This window comes from Apis laboriosa, unplaced genomic scaffold (genome assembly GCF_014066325.1).
Source record: "Apis laboriosa isolate Shangri-la unplaced genomic scaffold, ASM1406632v1 scaffold20_cov151, whole genome shotgun sequence".
Classification (NCBI taxonomy): Eukaryota; Metazoa; Arthropoda; class Insecta; order Hymenoptera; family Apidae; genus Apis; species Apis laboriosa.
This window is the reverse complement of record NW_025222327.1, coordinates 375,908-399,058: the sequence shown is the minus strand read 5'-3', so window position 1 is coordinate 399,058 and position 23,151 is coordinate 375,908. Positions and strand designations below refer to the sequence as shown.

The window sequence follows — 23,151 nt, the reverse complement described above, 5'->3', positions numbered from 1 at the left end:
AAATATAAATAATATTTCAACTTCAAAATACAATGAAAATTAAAAAATGAGATTTATAAAAGATCAAAGTTGAAAGATACTGTCAATGAATATATACAAGTCTTCATAAGTGAGAAAGCAAAAGTGAATAATTTCAGGTTAGTTTATGAATATTTCTTTATAAATTATTAGAACTAATGAATTAAAATAATTTCTAATTAATAAACTTTTGAAATTTTAAAATTTTCTTTAAAATAATATACGTCATCAAATATTGTGAAATAAAAAATAAGAAAATACTGATTAGTTTTTATGTTTTATATGGTAATTTTTTTTTATACAAATATGAAATTCGTAACATCGTAATTATGGTATCACTAATGTCATTAATATACATTTCATAATACACTAATTAATGTTAATATATTCTTTAACATAATTCTTTAATATAAATATCAGATATATTTAACATATATTTGAATTACATAAAAATTTCTTTTTTACAGAGATTGATAGTAAAGTTAACTGATGATTTGCTATTAACTGTGCAGTTATCAATTTACAACTATCAGTTGAAACAACTGATAGATAATTTCTTGAATTCAAATAATTGAGATTATGTTGTACAATTGTGTATACAAGAGAGTTCTTCAATAAGTATTAATTTTATTGCACACAAATTGAAAAATATAGTGTTTTAATATATTTTATAGAAATGGATATATAACATGTTATTTAATCAAGATATCTTCAATCAAACTGAAATAAATATACTGTTACTATTATTAAAGTATATTTGATATTGAAAGATAAAAGAAAAAAAAAAAAAAAAGAAATTTTTCATCCTGAATGCTAAAAAAGGACTTATTTATCATTAAGGCTTCTTACCTTAAACATTAAAATAATAAGGTTAGATTAAAAAACATATTTATAAGAAATAATTGGATATTTGTAAGAATTATATTTTATTCCTTTGGTAACAAGCATAAAAAGACCAACACAATATAAATTATGATGTAAGTCAAATTTTATATAATTAATGTAAAAAAAATGTTTTCAAGACTTCGTGGATTTGTGAATCGTCATAGACAAAAGTTTATAGTGGGAGGTATTGTTGTTGGTAGTATTATTTTTATCAGATATACAGCACGTAGGCTTCGAGAATGGCAAGAGAAAGAAATAAAAGATATGCTAGACAGATCAAAACGTCGGCAATATTTTGAATGTAATGAAAGAACATGTAGTCAGATGATAGTATCCCTCACATCAACTTTAAGAGATTCTATAGTAAAAGTTTTGGATACCAATACTATTGTAAATAAGCTCAGAAATGGTTGTCCTGATAAAATAGCATGTTGGAATGAATTAAAAGTTTTAGCAATTGCTAGGTCTGCTGTAGTAGTTTATTCATATGCTATGTTGGCAACTTTAATAAGAATTCAATTTAATGTAATGGGTGGTCATGTATACAAGGACATTCAAAATTCTAATGGTACAACTACAGAAAATATTATACAAACAAAATATATGTCACTTTCACGTCATTTTATATATGATGAAATAAAAAAATTAAGTTTACTTATAAAAGATAAAGTGGCAGAAATAACAGCATCAATATCTTTGAAAGATGAATTAACTTTAAGAGATATAGAAGAAATATATTGGGCTTTAACATCTTCTATTTCTGCAGATAGTTCAAAGAATCCTATAAAAAATCTTGCTGAATATATGCTATTATCAAATTGTGAGGAAGAACAATCACCTATACTATTAAAATTATTCAATGAAACATTGGATCTTTTGGAAACTGAAGAAGTACAAAATTTAACACAAAGTAATATTAGAAATGGATTTAGTTTATTAGTGGACCATATTTCTGCATTCTTTGTTGGTTCTCCTATAATAGAAAACAGTAAAACTGCTCAAAATGGTATTTCAGTGCCAGGAACATCAAATCAAAATAGCATAAGCATGAAATATGATTCAAGTATATTTACAAATATTAATAAAATATCAATGCCAATGGCTAAATTAATACCAATTATAAATGGACAAGTACCAGATAAATCAACATCAAGAGATTTTCAAAATGATTTATTACAACGTCTTATAACAAATAATGAACTTAAAACACTTGGAGCAAATATATATGAAGCATTTAGTATTTAAATTTAAAAATTTAAATATTCGTAATATCAGATATTATATGTAAAAGTGATTAAAATAATTGTTTAAAAAATTATATTTGATAAATATAATTATAAATATTTTTGTTTTAAATATATTTTTATTTTAAATAAAAATATATAAATATTTTATATAATATGAGAAAAATTCTTATATATATATATATATTACTTAAATTGTGTGGAAAGGTACTGGTATGTTACTCTTTTATTATGTATGTAAAGTGTTTTATGGATAAGGTATTATAATGGATTTTATTATATATGATTATGTATACAATACATAAACAAAATTGTAAAATTTAATTATTTTTTAATTATTTTATTATAATAATGTATTTCTATATAATGAAAAATTATATAGAATTTCGTAATTATATATAATATAAAAACAGAATTGTAAAAATTCCTTAATTATTTCATTATTATATACAAAAAATTATAATATATTTTCATTTTTCAAATAAATTTTTTCATTTTATTTTCTTTTTTTATAGTAATTTTCTAAAAATAACGAATGTTTATAAATGATTTAATATTGAAATAAATGTAATTTTTGACTTCTATAAATTACTATTTTATTTATATTTAATAAAAATTTTTTATATTTATTTATATTATATTAAATTTATATATATTAAATTTTATTTATATTTAATAAAAACAATTTATTTAAAAATATATTAAAAATTTGCATTTGCAATACGATTGCGCGCGCAATATATAAAAAAAAGTTCTAGAATTTGATTGTCAGCATCAACTTTTTCAGTGTGCCGCTCTTCTTGCGGGCGCATGTAGGTATTAGAAGTCGATAGTAGTAAAAATTTATCTTAATTTTAATATTTTTTATATTATAATCGGTTGGCAAAATGTGGAAGTTTGTAACTCGTGGTATTCGTGAAACTTTAGAACGTCGTGTATGTCGTACAAATGTTTATTACCAAACATCTCAAGATCCAAATTCAAAAAATGAGGTTAAAACAAGTTTGACATATAATCATAAATTTTTACCACCAACTTTTTCCATCTTTAATAAAGAATTTTGTGGCTCAACAAAAACTAGTGGTACAAAGGACAAAAATCATGATTCCAAGTGGAATACAAAATATACTTGGTCAGAAGCCATAGGATGGGTAAATTGCGTCGTTTTGTTTATTTTTCACATTTATAATTTTTTCATTTAACATTTTTAAAAAATTTGATTTATATCTTTAATAATAAAAGTAATATAAAAATTTTTGTTTTAATATAAAATTTTATGTATATAAAATTCTATATCGTAATATATTTTATTTTTAAATTTTTTTCATTTATTCATTGTATTTTTTTTTTTTTCAATTAATTGATTATAATTGATTATAATTCGGTTTGTATTATATAAAATTATAGATATAATTATAATATATATAAATAAATAAAATTATATAAATTTTTTAAACGTAATTTTTTTAATCGTAAAACTTTCTAACATATTATTTATATAATAGCAATAATAAAATTAATTTTTTTTTTTAATAAATTTTTAATAAATAATAATTTTAATAAATAATATAATAATTTTTTTTAATAGACAAGTGTATTAGCTATTGGATGGGTAGTATGTCAAACCTTATGTCTTCATAGAAGATTATTTGAAAAAGAAAAAACTGATTCTTTAAAAAATAAACTATTACAAGTGCCAGAAACATATAATTCTTACTTATTTGATCAAGTATTAAATTTAAAACCACATGTTTTACCTCTTATTAATTGTATTGGCAATAGTAAAATATATGCTCAAGAAAATAATGAAGAAGAATGGAAAGCTAACAAGCCATTTGGACCAATCACTAATGAAGAGGTAAGAATGTTATTTTGCAGACATTATAATATATAAAAAAAATTATAATAGAAAGCAGATAACATTCTATCTTAAATATATTTAATATTATAATAATATATATATTCTCATCATTGTATCACTTAAATTTATTATAATTGATTTAATGTTAAATATATTTTATATATTCTATGCTATAGTTTTAATATTTTACGTCATTCAAGATCCACTTTAAATGTTTGTAATAAATAATTTAATAAATAATTTTATAATTTTAAGTATTTAATTGTAAATTATTATTTATAATAACATATGTAAAATTATAAAGAAAAACATAAACAATATAAATTTGAAAAAAGTTTTATTATTTTCTTTCCAAGAAAAATGTTTTGACTGAAATTGAATACTAATAATAACTGAAATTTAATAATAATAATTAATATAAACTATTATAAAGTATATAACTATTATTATAAAATATAAAACTATTATTATAAAAATTATACAATATTATATAAATACATATAAATATAATAAAAATATTAATTTTGATTAACTTTTTAATATATATATATAAATAGTATAATAGTATATATAGTATAATATATATATATATAAATAGTAATTTACTTATATATATATTACTTTATAAATATATAAATAGTAATTTAGTAATTTAATTATAAATAGTATTTATATATATAAATAGTAATTTACTTATATATATATTACTTTATATATATATATATATATAAGTAAATTACTATTTTAGTTGTGAATTAAAAGTGATAGATGATTATAATTTAATTGTTAAAATATTTAAAATTGAAAAAAAATCTTTTTAAATATTTTAATTTATAAATTTTAAAATAAAAGTTATTAGTATTAATATTTATTTCTTTACATATTCTCAGGTTCTAAAAGAAGCTACTGAAGAATTTGCTAATGCCCATAATTTTACCGTGGCTGAATTTGAACTTCATTATGGTTTAAAAGCTTTAGAAGAGAGACGTTACAAGGATGCTATAAGACATTTTACTGCTGGTGCAAATTTATCATCTGCTGCTAGTATGTTCAATTTAGGACTTTGTTATGAATTAGGGCTTGGAACTTTAGTTGATTATGCACAGGTATGATATTATTAATGATATACATAATTTAATATAAAATTATAAAAATCTATATTTTATTATATTTTCTCTTTAGGCTGCAAAGTATTATAATGATGCAGCAGAACGAGATCATGCAGATGCTACATATAACTTAGGAGTTTTTTATGCTCAAGGCAGAGGTGGTTTTACAATAGATATTGATAGAGCTCGTAGCTATTTTGTTAAAGCAGCAAAGTTAGGACAAAGCCAAGCGCAATATGCGTTAGATTTAGAAAAACGTTATTACCAAGCTAAGAAAAAAGAAACCGATACAATTTTTCCAGATGAACATAAAAATATGTTGCAAAGTATGCGAAATAATAAAAATATGAATTATATTCTTAAAAAACTAATTAATTATAATAGTACTTTAAATATCCAGTCACAAGAAAATTTTTTAGAAAATTCTGATCATAAACAATCTATAATAGAATATATAAATCCTGCAAAATTAATTTCAAATATGTTTAATTTAGACAAACCAAAAATATTTAATGTTTCTATAGAATCAAATAATTGTAATGTATCCTATTAGGCTATAGCAGAATTATTGAATGTAAAAATATAATATTATTTGTATATAGATTATATGGAATTTTTCATAATGTTTATATCAATTATATCGTTATGAATTATCAAAAATTAAAAATTAAAACAAAAATTAAAATTACTTAATTATATAACAGGATCTATACAATAAGCAGTATTTTTACAAATTTATTATTTTAATATTTATTTAATTATATTATAATATTTTCTCAAGAGTTGTTTTAAGATGTTCATAAAATAAATTTTATCATCTTTGTATTATATAAAATACATATAAAAATATCATTTCTTTTCATATTAAATAAATTCATAATACATTTTTAAAAAAATATTATAAAATAATTTAATTTGGTAAAATATTTAATTTATTATATAGAATTTTAATTTTCTTTTTAAAGAATGATTTGAATTTACATAATTTTAAGGAATAAAACTGTGATGAACATATAAATACATTTAAAATATATTATCAATTAAGTTTATTTTATGTAATATATATAAATAAATATATATATATAAAATTTTTGATTAATTTTCTGAATGTTCAATAAAAGAATAAAATTTTACTAAGTAATCATATATTATTTTTATTTAAAATTTCAGAATTTTTACCAATGTGCATTATGTTTTAACACTGTTTTTTTAATAAACTCACTATGACTAGCATATAATTTTAGATTTTTATCAATGTCTACCCATTTTACATTGCGTGCATCATCACCAGCTTTTAGTGTTATGTTTTTAAAAAGATTATTATCATCATGAAAATTTACAGCTACAGTTTCTATCCAAGCATTATCTGTATTTCTAGGATCATCTACATATCCTTTAAAAATTTCTTCTCCTCTTTCAAATAATTTTCTGATACATTTTTCTAATTCTTCTTTTTCTGCTTGACTTTTTTCTAAGAAACTCAAAGCTTCTTCCATGAATTCTCTTTTTAAAGTTGTTGAAACTGTCTCACCTGGGTCAATCATCCCACCAGGAATAGCCCATTTTCCAGAATCTTGTCTTTGTATGGCAACTAACTGCAAAATTGGTTTTTTTGTATCTTTGTTTATTTCTGTACTTCCTGAAACATTTGATTTCCAACGTGTTACAATTGGATCTACTGCATGATTTGGTCCCCATCGTCCTAAAAGACCACGTCCAAAAATACCAGTACGACCAATAGGATTTAAAGGATAACCATTTTTATTTATATCATAATCATTTGTATAACTTTTACGATTTACTTTTCCTGTTAATTAATATAATATAATAATATAATATAAATTAATTTATAAATATAAATTATTTATAATATATTTAAAATATATTTAAAATATATATTAATGTGAATATTTAATAATTGATGAGATTAATAGATATGTTTCAATTAAACTTATATATATATATAAAATATTAAAAGATAATGTTGTAAAATAAAACTTTTATAAAGTAAAATTAATTTTTATTATTATAATAGATAGAAAAAAATATATAATAAAAATTTGATATATAATTTATATGTAAATTAATTTATATAAACTTAAATTTTACAAATTATATTTTATTATTATTAATATATTATGTATTATATTAATATATTAATAATATGATATTTTGGTAAAAGAATTATTTTTGATAAAGTATTATAGTATTTTTAATAAAATAAAAAAGTTATTTTCAATAATATTTAATTATTATAATAATTATTATTATTAATATAATTATTATTAATATAATGATAATAAAATTATTATTATAATGATAATAAAAAAATAAATTTTAAAATATAAAAAATATTTTACATATTATGAGTGATGAATTTTATAATATGTAAATTAATTAAAAACTTAAAAATAAAGTAATCATTATCCATAATTTCTTAAAAATTCTTTTCAAATTACAGTTTTAAAAACGTATCATTGATTAAATTTCATATTTATAAAAAAATAAAAAGGTTAAGTATTGTTAGTTTAAAAAATTTAATATTACATTTTATATAATTATTTACCATCAATAGAATTCCATTTGGGTTTAAATGAAATTTCTCCAATTTCTGGATCTGCCCATGGTTTTCCTTTAACAAGTGCAGCAGTGTATTCAACTGGTTTGTATTCTGGGAATTCGACATTCCATGCTACTTTATTTTCTGGTACTTCGAAACGTTTTATATTGCTAGATGGATATAAGCCTTGTCTACATTCGTAATGAATCATTCTGATAAAAACATGCCACATAAAAATAATCAATTATTTTTATATTTATCACTATTTTATCATCTATTTTATTTAATTTATCATTATTTTATCATAAAGAATAACCATTGATATATTCAATGATATTATCATGAACAATATATAAAATATTTCTCACTCTGAAAGTTGTCAGTTGTCACAAGCAATATTTTTTCATTACTATATTATACAATTTTAAAGATTTACATTATTCATTCTAATTTAGTGAAATAATTTTTGAAATAATTTTAGTGAAATAATTTAGTGAAATAATTGTTAACAAAGTAAATAAATCAACATACATGATATAAATATTCAAAAGATAAAATTAAAATTTTTTATCAATTATATTTTTCATTCTAAAGAAATTAAATATATTTTTTGAAGCTATTTAATTGAAATAATTCTTAGTTTATAAATTGAAAATCATTATTACAAATGATCACAATACAATTATAGTATATATTTCAATTTATTACACAAAAGAATACATCTTTTTGAAAAAAGGCGGAAGTGCGTCATTTAAATTGAAAAATTAAATATTTAATTATTTTTTAAATTAATTTTTCGAATTATATGATTTAATTTAAAAAATAATAATAATAAAAAAAAATTAGTAGTAGTATTGACTTATTCATTGAAAAATCTACGATTCTATTTAAAAAAATATAATTAATTTTCATAAATTTACTACGTCTAACTACGAAAAGATTAACATCAGAATCTACTTTTCTGAAATTCAAATTTTATTTGAAATATTTTTTATTATATTAATTTACTACATTATTAAAAGAAAATAAGATAAATTTAAATGATTTATCTAGCACATTGAAAATTTTGAAAATTTTTTTTAAAAAAATTATAAAAGAAAATTCAGTGCTGCAAAAAAATGGCAATTGTGAATATATAAATATATATAAATATATAAAAGTATATAAAAGTAATATAAATGCATATAAATAGTATATAAATACAAAATATATATTTCTAAAAAAAAATTAGGTACCAACTTTTCATAAAAAATTTTTTTGATACAAAATCCTTAAATTAATCAAAAATTCTAGATAAATTTCGAATAATTTTTAATTTTATAATTTTTAGTTTTAAAAATTTTGCATATTATCTTTTCTTAAGTTATTTCCTTTTGATATAAAATTATAAAAATGACAACAATTCAAGTTGAATACCTAAATTTTAAGATTTAAATTTTAAAATTCTAGGAAGAATTTGTATATATCTTCTTTTGATACAAAATAGAAATTTTTAATATCAAAAATTTTTGTTTACAATTTCGTAATTTAATTTACAATTTTGTAATAAAAAAATATAATTCGAAAAGAAAAAAAAGTAACAAATGATTTAAAAGAAGAATATAATCTTTTAATAATTTAATACATTTAATATATTTTTTAATTAAATATATGAAATTTATAAAAATTATTTTATATCGAATTTTTTTCGGAAATGACTAGATTTTATTCAACAAAACTAATATTAATAAATAAAAAATATTTTAGATAATTAAAGTATGTTTAACATTTTATATTGTGTAATTGAAAAAAATATACAAAAAAATATACAATTTGAATATATTAAATTATAATATAAACAATAGATAATTTTATATTATAAATTTAGTGATTTTATAATTTGGAATATGTTAACCTAAAAAACATGCTTAAGATTTTTAACATAAAATAAATTAGCACATTAATAGCACATTAAAATATTTATATATATTTACATTATAACTTATATAACAAATTAATAATTGAGAAATATATACAATGTAAAGTTTTTGTTATTTTGTAAACAACTTAATTATTACACATTAAATATATTGTAAAGCAAATTACACATGCGACAAGATAATTATATATATAAATTTTTTAAAAAATGAAATGAAAATAAAAATAAATTAAAAATAATAAATTTATTGCTATGATTTTTCATTAGCTAATAAAATATATAAATAATTAAACATGAATTATAAAATATTATAAATATTATAAAATATATATTTAAATTATGAAGTTCATATGTGTATATGTGTTACAAAGCAATATTGAAAATTAAAATAATTAAAAATGTAAATGAATGATCAATATTAAAATGTTTTTAATGTTTATATTGTTCTACTTTTAATTAATTTAGTTTCTTTGAAAATTTGAAATTTTTCTTTTTATATTGTGTAATTGAAAAAAATATATACAATTTGAATATATTAAATTATAATACAAACAATAGATAATGCTATATTATAAATTTAGTGATTTTATAATTTGGAATATTATGATCAGAAATATTACATATATTTCTATAAATTATTTCATTTTAAATAATAATAAAATATTTATTTATTATTAAATATTTATTATTTATTATTAAATATATTAATAATATTAACAATAAATATTGTTTTTTCTATTGAATAATAAATATTAAATTAAGTTATTTAAAATTTAAAAATTATTATTTATCATTTATAATTTATTGTAAAAATACATAAAATTTTCATAAAAATATTATTATTCAAATATTTATATATATTTTGAATAATGAAAATAAAAATTAAATTAAAATATGTATGATTATTATTTGTTATTGATTATTATTATTATTATTATGTATTTGAGAAAATTTTTAAAATACTAACTTATATATATTATAAATTTTATATATATATATTTATATTATATATATTATATATATTTATATATATTATAAACTTATATATATTATAAATATATATTATTTTAATATTTTTTATTTAAAAATAAGAATATATTTATTTAAAAATAAGAATATATTCTTTATATAATTATAAAATTTCTTTGATTTGTGTTTGATTGAAAAGAATATATTTTATAGTTAATAATATTATTTTATTGTAGTAATAAATAGAAAGAATAAAATATATAAAATTAAATAGCTTCATATTTTTTTTATAAAATTATAATAACCATCGTATTGATTCGTAAGTTATGTATCTTGTATTATTATATTCAGTGATTATATTTCAGCGGCAATGTGAATAGTATAAGTGAAAGTTACATATGATTGTTATTCATTATTGCATATTAAATTGAAAGATGGGTATTACTGGTTTATTACCGTTTTTGGAAAAAGCTTCAAAAAAAATAAATGTTAAACAGTTTTCCGGTGGTGTTGTTGCTATTGATTCTTATTGTTGGTTGCATAGAGGTGTGTTTTCTTGTACTGAACAATTGTTAATGGGACAACCGACAGATGCGTAAGAAAAATATTATTATTTTATATTGTATATTGTGTGTTGACATAATTATTTAATTATTTTCTTATTTTAGATATGTTCATTATTGTATGAAATTTATATCTATGTTATTATCTCGTAAAATAAAGCCAATTCTTGTATTTGATGGGAGACATTTGCCTGCTAAGAAAGAAACTGAAACAAAACGACGAGAGTATGTATAATCTTTGAAAATTTGAAATTAAAAATTCTATAAAATAAAAAAATAATTTTGAAATATAATATTAATAATTACTATTAAATTTTTTTAATTTTATGTACTTGTTTAATACATCCATGCAAATTTTATGCAATACATCTATATATCATGGAAATTTTTTACTGTGTTTTTAATAACAATACTGTGTTTGTTTAATTTATTTCAAAGAAATTGAGAATTAAAAAAAAAAAAAAAATAAAATAGTTTTTTTCTCTCACTGAATATGTTATATATTATGCTCATATTTTTAATATGATTTTTAATATCTGTTTTAATAATTGATTGAGTTTTAGTGATTTACATATAAAAAAAATTTATGATATATTATAATGATCTTCAATTTTTAATTTAATTGTAAATATATTAATACAAATTATTAAATTTTTTTTTCCAATTTAATAAATTTAAAAATTATTTAATTTTTGATTGTTAATTAATTTATATTAATTATGTTATTACTATTACTATTACTATTATTATATTACTATATATAATAAATTTATTATTAGTTTCATAGATTATTCTAATTTTTACTTATTTAAATATTTATTTAAATATATGATATATATATATTTTTTATTTATATGTACTTAGAAGTAGACAAGCAAACCATCGTAAAGCTAATGAGTTAATGCAAATGGGACAAGATGCAAAGGCAAGAAATTTAAAAAAGAGATCTATAGATGTTACACATGAAATGGCTCTAAAATTAATTAAAGAATGTCATAAAATGAATATAGATTGTATTGTAGCACCATATGAAGCAGATGCACAATTAGCATATCTTAATATCAATAGAATTGCTGATGTTGTTATCACTGAAGATAGTGACTTAATATTGTTTGGTTGTAAAAAGGTTTATATTCTTTTTTGTATAATTTTCAATAGCATTATATAAGTGAATTTATAATTGATTTAAGTAAAGAATGATTATTATTTATTATATTATTTAAGTATAAAAATGATTCTAGATTTTAAAAATATATATTTTTGTATTTTAAAATATATATCTTTGTATTTTATATTGCAGATATTGTTTAAAATGGATTTGAATGGTAATGGTATTTTAATTGAACAAGAACAATTATATCTTGTAATGAATGTACATCCTGAACATTTTAATATGGATAATTTTCTTTATATGTGTATTTTATCAGGCTGTGATTATTTACCATCTCTTCCTGGTATTGGATTAAATAAAGCAAAAAAATTTATAAGCAGAAATACAGACTGTGATATACATAGAGTAAATTGTTTTATATATATATATCTACAAATTATTTAAATTTATGTATAAATTTATATTTCTATAAATATATATTTATTTTCATAGGCTTTAACTCGATTAGGATCTTATTTAAATATGAAATCTTTAATTGTTTCAAATGCATATAGAGATTCATTTATATTGGCAGTTATTGCTTTTAAACATCAATTAGTATTTTGTCCTATAACAAGAAAACAAGTTCGTTTAAATCCACCCACATCTGATATAACAGAAGAGCAATTACGTTATGCTGGTACAGAAACAGATCCACATACTGCATTACAACTTGCATTTGGAAACTGTGATCCTTTTACTTTAGAAATACTCCATAATTTTGATCCTGATAATATAAAGGTATATTAATCATTAGTAAAATTATTTTTATAAATTAAAGCAGTTTTTATTATTTCTTGCAAATTAAATATTAGAATTTTTAATTAAATATACAAACATTAAATTTATATTATTAATTTTAAGTAATTTTAAATAATTTTTTTTATTATATTTATATATATTTATATATATATATATTTATAAATATTTATATATTTTATTTATATATATTTATATATATCATAAAACATTGAATACATCAAATTTGGGATTTTCTAGGATCAAGTTAATGAACATAACATATGGACACAAAAACCGAAATTGCCTCAATGTAGTATTTGGTCAAAAGAATATAAATTAGTACAAAATCAAATGCAAAAATCGTCTCAACAAAAGAATCTTATGGATTTGTATAATATTGTTGATCAAAAAGCAATTCTTCATACAAGTTGCTTAAAAAAACCTATTTTAGTGAAACAACAGGATAATTCTGGTAGCTATATAGTATAATATAGTATAGTATATAATATAGTATATATAGTATATATAGTATTTATAGTATACTATATATATATATATATATATATTTATCTCTTACATTATATTATATTTAGATATATATTAATTTATATTATATATAATATGTATTAATTTATATAGATATATTAATACATATTATATCTAATATATATTAGAAAATTAATATTTAAGATATTTATGCATATGTTACAGAATATGAACAATTAAACAAAGAAGAAATTTTGAATATGTATGAATCTAAAAATATGATAGATGTTGAAAATAATTCAGAAGTAAATATTCTTGTTCCTAACGAAAATAAAATATCTCCGATTTTAGTTAAAAGAACAAATCCATTTTCGAAATCATCTAACACTAAAACTTCTCCAAGTCTTTTGTTTAAGAATAAAAGTCGAATAAAAAGAAGAAATATAATGCATGTTAGAAAAACAATTATAAATGAAGAAATTATTACAGAGAGTAAATTTTTTGCTAAAGCTATTGACGAAACTAATGATATTAGAGATAATAATGATATATATTTATCTACAAGCTCAAATGAAATTTTATCAGAAAAAAAAAATGTAAAATCAAATAAAGACAATCAAACGAGCGATATTAATTTACAAATTTTAATGACAAGTGACGAAATAGAAACAAATTCACATCCTATGGATATTGATGAAGAGAATAATATATCATTTGTATCAAATGAATGTAAAAATATTAAAAATTCAAATATTTTTTCTAATTGTAATTTAGAAAAATTACATTTAGATGTTCCAATGAATAGAAATATAGAAAATAGTAATATAAATAATCTAAGTACTTCATCAGAATTTAATTCCGAAGATTCCGAATTTTTAATTCCACAAGAAACTATAGATAACTTGAATTGTACTTTATTTAAATGGTCCGATACAAAAGAACTTACACAAATGAATAATAAAACAAAACAAAATAAAAATAAATGCTTTTCTAATTCTAAAGTAAGTATTACTTTTAATATAATTCTTAAAAATAAGAAATAAATAAAATTAAATATAATTGTTGTATAATAAACATTAAGTCATAAATATGCTATAATAAATTCAGCTAATAAAAAGTATACGACGAAGAATATGACTTTAAAAATTCTATTAAAAAAAAGTATAATATTGAGACAAAAATATAATAATCGAAAATATTTTTATATTTGTTTGAACTATATTAAAATATTAAAACTATATTAAAATGTTTTTTTAGCCTATAAATACTAAATTAAATACGACAAGCAGTACACGTCGAAACCAACAATTACATAGACAACAAAGTTTGTTAAGCAAGTATGGTTTTGAAAAAAAAAGTAAGTAATATATTCAAGTAAGTTTAATATATTCAAATTTTGAAACTTTCCGAAAATTATTTAAATATTCTTTTTATTTGTAAATTTATCTTTATTTTTTTTTTTTATTTTTTAGAATCATATTCTGCCGCACATCAAGATTATGAATAAAAATTGCATATACTGTGCTACAATTTTTTGTAATAATAAAATATTTGTAAAAATAATATAAAAAAGAAACTATGTACAAATATGTATTTTGAAAAACTTTAATTTTATTATAATTATAATAATTTTTTAAAAATATTAAATATATTTTTACATATATATATATAAATGTATTTATATTTTTCCTTTTTTAAAATTATTTTTTAAGCGAAATTTGTTTTCGAAGAAAAATATAAATTTAAAATAAGAAAAAAAAATGCAAAAAAAATATCTTTATAAAGTTTATTGATATCCAGAATTCAATAATAATTATAATTCAATAATTGAATAAAATCAAAAGCAATTATGTAAAATTTAGACTGCAATAGTGAACTGCAGATATAGTTCTTAATTTAACATCGCTTTTCAAAGATTATTATTAATAAAATAAATTTTTAATATTTTTAAATTTAAATTTCGAAATCTTTCTACAACAATATTTTTGATATTCATTTTAATAGGAGATATTTCTGAAAAACGAATTTTGGAAAGCAATGTTGATAAAATCTTAAAGTTCAATAGAAAAAATAAAACTATGCATCTATTAAAAAGAATGTAATGAAAATATATTATCAAAAATAAAAATTAAGTACATTAAAAAAGACAAAAACATAAAAAAATTTAATATAAAAATAAGTTTAAAAAAAAAACAATATAAATAGACGAAATTTAATATGAATATATAAGATAAAAATTGATCATTATTTAAATATTAAAAAAATTTCTGCAAAAACACTTACTGGATATAAAAATTGGATAAAATAGATGTATTAAGATTTTTAATTAATAAGTTAACCAAAAAATTTAATCAGATTTTATGTTTTAAATTTTACATTAAATGTAGACAAGAATAGAAAATAATGAAAGAACAATAGAGATAAGATAAAAATATGAGAATCAATTTATCAATCAATGCCATCTTCAAGATGTCACAAATGAAACGAATATAAAATAAATAGTGCGAGAAAGATAAAATGTAAGAATCGGTAAAACCATTTTTTGAATATTAAAAACATCTTTTCAAAAACCATATTTCCAAAAATATTTAAGAGATGACGCTGATATTCATTTTTTACTCTTATTGTACGATTTTTAAATAAATATCTTCGATATTCAAGAGATGGCATTGCTGATTAATTCTTATACTCTGTTCTTTTCTCATTATTTTATGCTTATTTTCTCCTTTTTTATGCTTTTCATTGCGTGGTATAAAGGAAATAGGACTGATTTCCAAATTTTTATTTTGTTTCTATTTTTTTCCTATTTATTATTATTTTTATTGTTAATTTTTCTTATCTACATTATATATTCTACGTTCATTATATATTCTAAGTTTTTATTCAAAATATGCCGATATTTAATTAATTTTATTGCATCGTTGTTCAACGTATTAATTAAAAATCTTAACAAAATTTAAAATCTTAATTTAATTTATATTAATTTATTTATATTAATTATATTAATTTATATATATATTTTATATATATTTTTATATTTTTATATATAATATATTTTTTATATATTTTATATCTTTATATTTTATATTTTTATATTTTATATAAAACATTTTATATTTATAGCCATAATTAAAGTAGAACAATAAAACAAAAATGCTGAATTAAAAAACAAATTTTAACGAAATCTTGGCTATATTTAAATACAGATACATATTATGAAATTTTTAGCTTGATATCATTTTTTGAGGAATAATTTAATGAAATCTTAAGGACAACATTGAAATTTAAAAAAAAAATAATTTACAAAAAATATTAAATCCCACAAAGAAAATGACATATATAATATATATTCACTTATAGAGAAAGTTTGATAAAGATAAATTATTAATTTGAAAGTTAGAAAGAAATTAGGAAAATTTAAAATAGATATAAAAATATAAGATAGATAAAAAAATATAAAATATAATATAATAAATATAAAAATGATAAAAGTCAAAAGTTTAATAAGAAATTCAAGATATGAATAATAAATTAGAAAAATTCAAAAAATAAAAAAGAAACGTGAAAGTTAAAAAATTCTATAGATTTAAAGTGTAGATAGTAATTAAATTAAAAATGTATGCAAATTAGGTAGATATTTTCCATCTTTTTCTTATCAAGCATTTGTTTAAGAAAATACTGCTATGAATTATAAAATATTCTTTAATGATTCAAAAATGATTATGAATTTTAAGAATTTAAGTTAACTAATTTAGAAAAATTACGTTGTAATTGTTCGTTATCAAAATTTAGATAATTTTTAATAATAAGAAAATTAAGAAAAATAGAAAAGAAAATTAGTGTAGTTCTTAGCTTGGCATCAATTTTCAAAAACAAATCTTTCTAATATAATACTTCTAATAATATTATAATATATATTTTTAATATAAAATTTGTAATACAATTTTCTAATATATTTTTAATCAATTAAAACAATATGAAAACTGATGCCAATTACCAGGTCTCACCAACGAGGAGGTAACTACATCGAGACCCACATAACATAAAGAATATAATAAAAATAAGTTATTAAAATTTAATTATATTATATATTATATATTATAAAAAAATAAATAAATATATATAAAATATAAATAAATAAATAAATAAAAATAAATAAATGAAAATATAAATTAATAAATAAATAAATAAATAAAAATATAAATGAATAAATAAATTAATAAGTAAAAGTATATGATAGTATATATGATAGTATATGATATAAATATAAATATAAATAAAAATAGTATATGATATAAATATGATATAATATAGTATATAAATAAATAAATATATAAGTAATTAAAGAAATTAATAAATCATATAATAAATATTAAAATAATATGTAATAATAAATAATAATATTTAAATAAATGAATATGTAAGTAACTAATTATAAGTAAAATGAAGTAATAAATAAATAATAATAAATAATAAGTAATAAATAATAAGTAATAAATAAATAGTAATCAAAAAGTAAAATGAATAAATAAATATATGAATAATATACGACAGTAATATTAAATATTAATTTAAAATAAATTTTTTAAATGTAAATAATTGAAAAATATTCTCTATATTATAAGAATTTAGTTATTCTTGAAGAATAATTGCAATAGATTAATTGCAAGTTATATCAAATGATCATAGTTAATAATTATATTATCAAAAAAATAGAAAAAAAAGAATATTGAATTTCAACTTATTATATTTCAACTTATTTATAATAATATTTTATAACAATTTATACATTTTCCTAGTTCAATTTAAAATTTATGTATAATCGCAAATTTATATTAGAAATTTAAATAATTATATTTGAATATTTGACTATCAAAAAATCTAAAACATGCAACTTACCAATCATAGAATACATAATTGAATGATGATCCAATAAAAACGTTTTGATATTGTTGCTTCATTCTTGAAATTCGTAATTATGGTTTGATTTTTTGCTTTTTTATTTCTCAACTTTTAATCGTCTTTTATACATTTTTAATTAATATCTATTAATAATAAATTATAATAAATTAATAACTAAATTTTTAAACTTTATTCAGGATTGATTACATAATTTCATATTGCAAAATAAGATAATAATTTAATGGTTACAACAATAGCTAATGTGAAAAAATTAGAAATTAAAAATATAAAATAAAAATAAATTAAAATAAAATTAAATAAATTAAATAAATAATAAATAAATGAAAATATATAAATTAAAAAAAAAATTAAATAAATGAATCAGTAAATGAATAAATAAAAAAATGAATGACTGTATAAATAATTGAAGAAATTAATAAATCATAATAAATATTTAAATAAATGAATATTGAAATATATAAGTGACTAATTGTAAGTAAAATAAAAGTAAATAGTAATTAAAAAGTAAAATGAATAAATAAGTATATGAATAATACGAGACAATAATATTAAATGTTAATTTAAAATAAATTTTTTAAGTATAAATAATTGAAAAATATTCTTTATTCAATTATTATAATTTAATTAAAGTGTTATAATATCGATCTTTCTAATAGAAAAGTTGATTAGGAAATGATTGTTATTTCGTAATCTGGCTCGTATTTATAGGAGGTGCAATTGTCGCGAAGATTGCCGAAATTATAAGTTATTTACCGATTCTATTAAAACTGATTTTTTGAATGTAATATTTAATAATTTATCAATTTTTATTTCTTTAATGTTAATTTATGGACCTAATAATTTTTTACAATACTATATGTAATAATTAATATATATTTTTACTGAATAAAATTAAATTTGTTTTCTATGATATTAGTTTTTGATTTACAACTGTTAAAATATTCTAATATTATTATTTTACATGAAGAATAGTAATAAAATAAAATCTCACAAATTGAATTTATTGAGATTAAAAATTTTGTTCTTAATTTATATATTTAATAATTTATTACAATAATAAAAATGTAAAAACGATTAATACACAATCTTCGTTAATGATAAAAAATTCTTTTATTTTATTTCTTTTATATTATATTATATTATATTTATATTATATTTTATAGAAATTCAATTTAAATTAAGTTTAACAATAAAGTTTTACAATAATAATTGTAATAATTTTATAGTTGTAATAATGTTGAATGTTATTTTAGAATTAATATTATTAACTATTAATTATTGCTTAAAATTTATCTTTTTTTGCAGTTCAACTTTTTTAGTTTTACTTCATTTTTTAAAATTTTATTTATTATAATTTATAAGAGAATTGTAACTCTAAAAACAAAAAAAACATTGGATGTTAGATCTGTGTTTGGAAATTTAGAAATTTGGAAATTTTTATAATTTGATAGAATTTCCAATTTCCTTTTTTCATATTTTAAAAATTATAAATCTTATATTTAATAATTAATATATTATTTTTAATATATAATACATATTACAAAAAACAGAAGATTTTTTTTTTTATTTTTTAAAATCATTTTGTTCTATTTTAATATCATAAATTGATGAAATGAAATTAAACAATAATTGAAATAATATATTTCAATTTTTACAGTATCATGTTCAATAACAGTATCGTAAATTTGAACAAGGAGAAGCGTTAACACACTTCTGGAAAGAAGATAAAGAATAAAATGAAACGCTATAAAAGCCGAAATTACAGTAGCAAAATTACGAAAGAGAAAAATTTATTATACCTATGCACTATAAAAGCACGCCAATAAATTTACTAACAAAACAAATAATTGCAGGAAATAAATTTATTTTTTTTTTTGTTTGATCTATAAACATTATTCGAAAAATAAAAAGAAACGGTAAATTGATACAAATTGAATTATTTCAAGAATTTTTCTGGATATAATAAAAAAATTTAACTTTTAATTTAAAAAAATAATTAAACTTATAATGAATACATGATAACTGCTTTATTAATAAGTTTCTAACTATTATTTTATATTTTCGTAAAGTTATTCTTCAATGATTTCTTGATTTTTTAAATGAAATGATGATAAATAATTTTTAAATCTAATAATAATAATAAATTTTATTATTAAAAAATAAATAATAATACAATAATTTATAAAAAATCAAAATAATTTCTTAAAAAATAGATATTTATAAGTTGTTTCATTTAATCAGGTTTTTTTATTTATTTCAATGAATCAATTGAAAATAGATTTATAATCCATCATAAATAAATATAGTTTTTTATCAAAAAAAAAAAATCACTCATAGAGTTTTCGTCATCGTTTTACTAATTTTTTTCCATCAGGATTTAACATACAATTAAGAAATAAATTCCACTTTATTGAATTTCAATAAGACATTTTATTCTTCTCATTTAACACAACTGTGTGTGACGCACGTGTTGTTATTCATTGTTGTTGTTGTTGTTGTTGTTGTTGTTGTTATTGTTTATTGTTATATGTACAGAAAAATCAGCTCATATACAAAGGATGTCTGCGACGCAACACGGTCAAATAAAATCGTAGAAAAACGTTACACGCTACACGATTCGGAGGAATGCGAAACGTCATGTGTTGTCGTCTCTCCTAAAAAACGAGCGACAGAATGAATGAAACGTCCCGCCATTTGATACATTTTAATAAATGTGCATGCGCTGTGGCGCCGGTGGAAACTATTGAATTATTTCCCCCCAACGCAGTTTATTAATTCGCGACGATCGATATTACAATTAGTCCTTCAAAGTGAATGCTCAAAGGCAATGCACCAGGCTCGATTATGCATGAATATAATCCAATAAACTTGGTTGTAATTTAATGGCACACGTTCCACCGGATGTCCTACATACAAAGTATAAATAAGATCGTTCTTTGCAACGCAGTCGAACGATACGTTCTATATAATATATTTTTTTTTTCTCATATAATATAATATAAGCTACACGCACTTTTACAGAACTTCTTCTGGATAGTGAAACCATTCGAAAAATGACGCGGTACGTTCAATGATCCGAGGCAGGTTTCCGGAATCGTGCTTCCAGATAGTCGACCATGATTATTATTCGCTGTTTAATTAGCGATAAACAACAGAATTTCTTTTCTTTTTTTCTTCTTATTCGATTCTGCTTCTTCTTTCGCTTAATTTTTTGGCTACATATCTTCATATGTTTCTAGATATATAATTCTAAAGAGGAGGATATATAATATATTCTTTGATTTTTCGTTATAAAATTCAATTATAGAATACAATCTTCAATAACGACAAACACGAATTATATTCTTTTTCGTTGAATTTGTAGTATGTACAACGAAAGTAATTACACGCGACAATCACGCTTTCGTGACCGTTCCTGATTTTGTTTTTTTCTCGTATGAAGAAATAGTGAATTTTATATTGAATTAAATTTCTTATTTGTTATAAATTTATTGAACATTGAACATTATGTAATTTAATTATGTTTCATTATTAAAATTTTAATTAGATCTATAAATTTGTGCTATTGCAAATATATCTGTATTATAATTAAATTATTATAACATAGTGTTAACATAATTTAATGTTATTAACATATGTATAATGTTATGTAACATAAATAATTGATTATTAAAATTTTTTAATAAAATTATTAATTTTGCCAAAATCATTTAAAGTCAATTTATCAATTTGACATTTGGTAATTCTAATATTAAATTTGAATGAATTTTATATAAAAAAATAAAAGAATTTTCACACAATGAAAATTTGAATAATTTGCTATCATTCTATTGCTTACTATTATAATTAAATCATTAAATTGATGAACTAAAGGATACTATTCATTCATTTTAATTAGAAGAAAAAAATGCCTCTCAAATTTTGTAAGAGAAAGGTCACGAAAGTGTTAATATTCTAGACGATGCAATATCAGGAGACTCGACTTCCTTTGGCGGCAGTTCATAGTATAGACACAAGTGGACACAAATTACGAGTTTTATACGAATGCAGAATCTTTTACAAAATAACTACTAGCAAATGTATAAAATAATTATTGAGCTTGTTTCTAAAGCGTTTCAATTAAGTTTAGATTTTTTAAATAGCTTGGAAGCTTTCGTTTACAATGTATTCGTAATTTATAAATATATAACTATGATATTAATTATCGCTATTAAAGATTGAATAAAAAATTATGAATAAAAATGACCATCAATAAAGATTCTAGTATTAATTATATTTGTATGTACATAAATAAATAAATGAACGCAATGATAAAAGAAAGAAATATCCCTTTATTAAAATAATAACGTGACTTCGTTATTATCATTTCCAATGATTTTGAAAGAATAATTATCAAAATTATTTTAATGAATTTAATTGTTTGAATAGAAAAGTAAAAAAATTTTTATACACTTGTAAGATTAAAAAAAGTATGAGCACAAAAAAATTGAAATTTTTTGAACGCGTAAACGATCATTATTTTTCAAAATTATTATTTTTTAAAATGAAATGAAACTAATTGTATTTCGAACAAAATAATTATTCAATAAGAAAATTACTGCTTTAAACAAAAAGAATTATTAAGAATTATTAAAAAATACAGTTTTCAGTTAAAAAAGAAAAACAATTTCATATATTCAAAAAAATAATCTTTCATTTTTCAATACTATTTAAATCTTATAATT

General features: G+C 18.4%; 4 protein-coding genes across 10 annotated transcripts; 3 read left to right on the top strand and 1 right to left on the bottom strand.

The window, feature by feature from the left end:
- On the top strand, positions 1-2,163 carry LOC122712749 (peroxisomal biogenesis factor 3). 2 transcript variants are annotated; one of them, XM_043932603.1, is made up of 2 exons: positions 1-137; positions 486-2,163. In XM_043932603.1, the coding sequence occupies exon 2, from the start codon at positions 1,030-1,032 to the stop codon at positions 2,146-2,148; it is 1,119 nt and encodes a 372-aa protein (XP_043788538.1). In that variant the 5' UTR covers positions 1-137; positions 486-1,029; the 3' UTR covers positions 2,149-2,163. The 2 variants fall into 2 exon arrangements, with proteins under 2 accessions (XP_043788538.1, XP_043788539.1); XM_043932604.1 differs by lacking the exon at positions 1-137 and adding an exon at positions 286-303.
- Positions 2,164-2,878: 715 nt separating this feature from the next.
- Positions 2,879-5,744, top strand: LOC122712752. Its single transcript, XM_043932607.1, has 4 exons — positions 2,879-3,298; positions 3,736-4,005; positions 4,899-5,114; positions 5,191-5,744. The coding sequence occupies exons 1-4, from the start codon at positions 3,035-3,037 to the stop codon at positions 5,668-5,670; spliced, it is 1,230 nt and encodes a 409-aa protein (XP_043788542.1). The 5' UTR covers positions 2,879-3,034; the 3' UTR covers positions 5,671-5,744.
- A 511-nt stretch (positions 5,745-6,255) lies between these two features.
- Positions 6,256-7,999, bottom strand: LOC122712756 (ADP-ribose pyrophosphatase, mitochondrial). Of its 3 annotated transcripts, none has more exons than XM_043932617.1 (2): positions 7,684-7,999; positions 6,256-6,756 (listed from the first exon to the last, which is right to left on the bottom strand). In XM_043932617.1, the coding sequence occupies exons 1-2, from the start codon at positions 7,907-7,909 to the stop codon at positions 6,293-6,295; spliced, it is 690 nt and encodes a 229-aa protein (XP_043788552.1). In that variant the 5' UTR covers positions 7,910-7,999; the 3' UTR covers positions 6,256-6,292. The 3 variants fall into 3 exon arrangements, with proteins under 3 accessions (XP_043788552.1, XP_043788551.1, XP_043788550.1); XM_043932616.1 differs by having other exon boundaries at positions 6,256-6,819; positions 7,684-7,993; XM_043932615.1 differs by having other exon boundaries at positions 6,256-6,924; positions 7,684-7,972.
- A 114-nt stretch (positions 8,000-8,113) lies between these two features.
- On the top strand, positions 8,114-15,036 carry LOC122712755 (exonuclease 1). Of its 4 annotated transcripts, XM_043932614.1 has the most exons (11): positions 8,114-8,190; positions 10,930-11,159; positions 11,233-11,352; positions 11,992-12,253; positions 12,428-12,452; positions 12,555-12,643; positions 12,731-13,018; positions 13,277-13,490; positions 13,730-14,505; positions 14,762-14,861; positions 14,977-15,036. In XM_043932614.1, exons 2-11 carry the CDS (start codon positions 10,999-11,001, stop codon positions 15,009-15,011), a joined length of 2,070 nt encoding a protein of 689 aa, XP_043788549.1. In that variant the 5' UTR covers positions 8,114-8,190; positions 10,930-10,998; the 3' UTR covers positions 15,012-15,036. The 4 variants fall into 4 exon arrangements, with proteins under 4 accessions (XP_043788549.1, XP_043788546.1, XP_043788548.1 ...); XM_043932611.1 differs by having other exon boundaries at positions 12,428-12,643; XM_043932613.1 differs by having other exon boundaries at positions 12,428-12,643; positions 14,762-14,865; positions 14,977-15,035.
- The last annotated feature ends 8,115 nt before the right edge of the window (positions 15,037-23,151 follow it).

Excerpts from the sequence above, each read along its gene's own strand:
- LOC122712749 (XM_043932603.1), top strand. The coding sequence starts at position 1,030 with ATGTTTTCAAGACTTCGTGGATTTGTGAATCGTCATAGACAAAAGTTT.
- LOC122712752 (XM_043932607.1), top strand. The coding sequence starts at position 3,035 with ATGTGGAAGTTTGTAACTCGTGGTATTCGTGAAACTTTAGAACGTCGT. Across the intron at positions 3,299-3,735 it reads GGTCAGAAGCCATAGGATGG|ACAAGTGTATTAGCTATTGG; the intron begins GTAAATTGCGTC and ends TTTTTTTAATAG. Across the intron at positions 5,115-5,190 it reads CTTTAGTTGATTATGCACAG|GCTGCAAAGTATTATAATGA; the intron begins GTATGATATTAT and ends TTTTCTCTTTAG.
- LOC122712756 (XM_043932615.1), bottom strand. The coding sequence starts at position 7,909 with ATGTGGCATGTTTTTATCAGAATGATTCATTACGAATGTAGACAAGGC. Across the intron at positions 6,925-7,683 it reads CAAATGGAATTCTATTGATG|GAAAAGTAAATCGTAAAAGT; the intron begins GTAAATAATTAT and ends ATTAATTAACAG.
- LOC122712755 (XM_043932611.1), top strand. The coding sequence starts at position 10,999 with ATGGGTATTACTGGTTTATTACCGTTTTTGGAAAAAGCTTCAAAAAAA. Across the intron at positions 11,160-11,232 it reads ATGGGACAACCGACAGATGC|ATATGTTCATTATTGTATGA; the intron begins GTAAGAAAAATA and ends TTCTTATTTTAG. Across the intron at positions 12,254-12,427 it reads TATTGTTTGGTTGTAAAAAG|ATATTGTTTAAAATGGATTT; the intron begins GTTTATATTCTT and ends TTTATATTGCAG.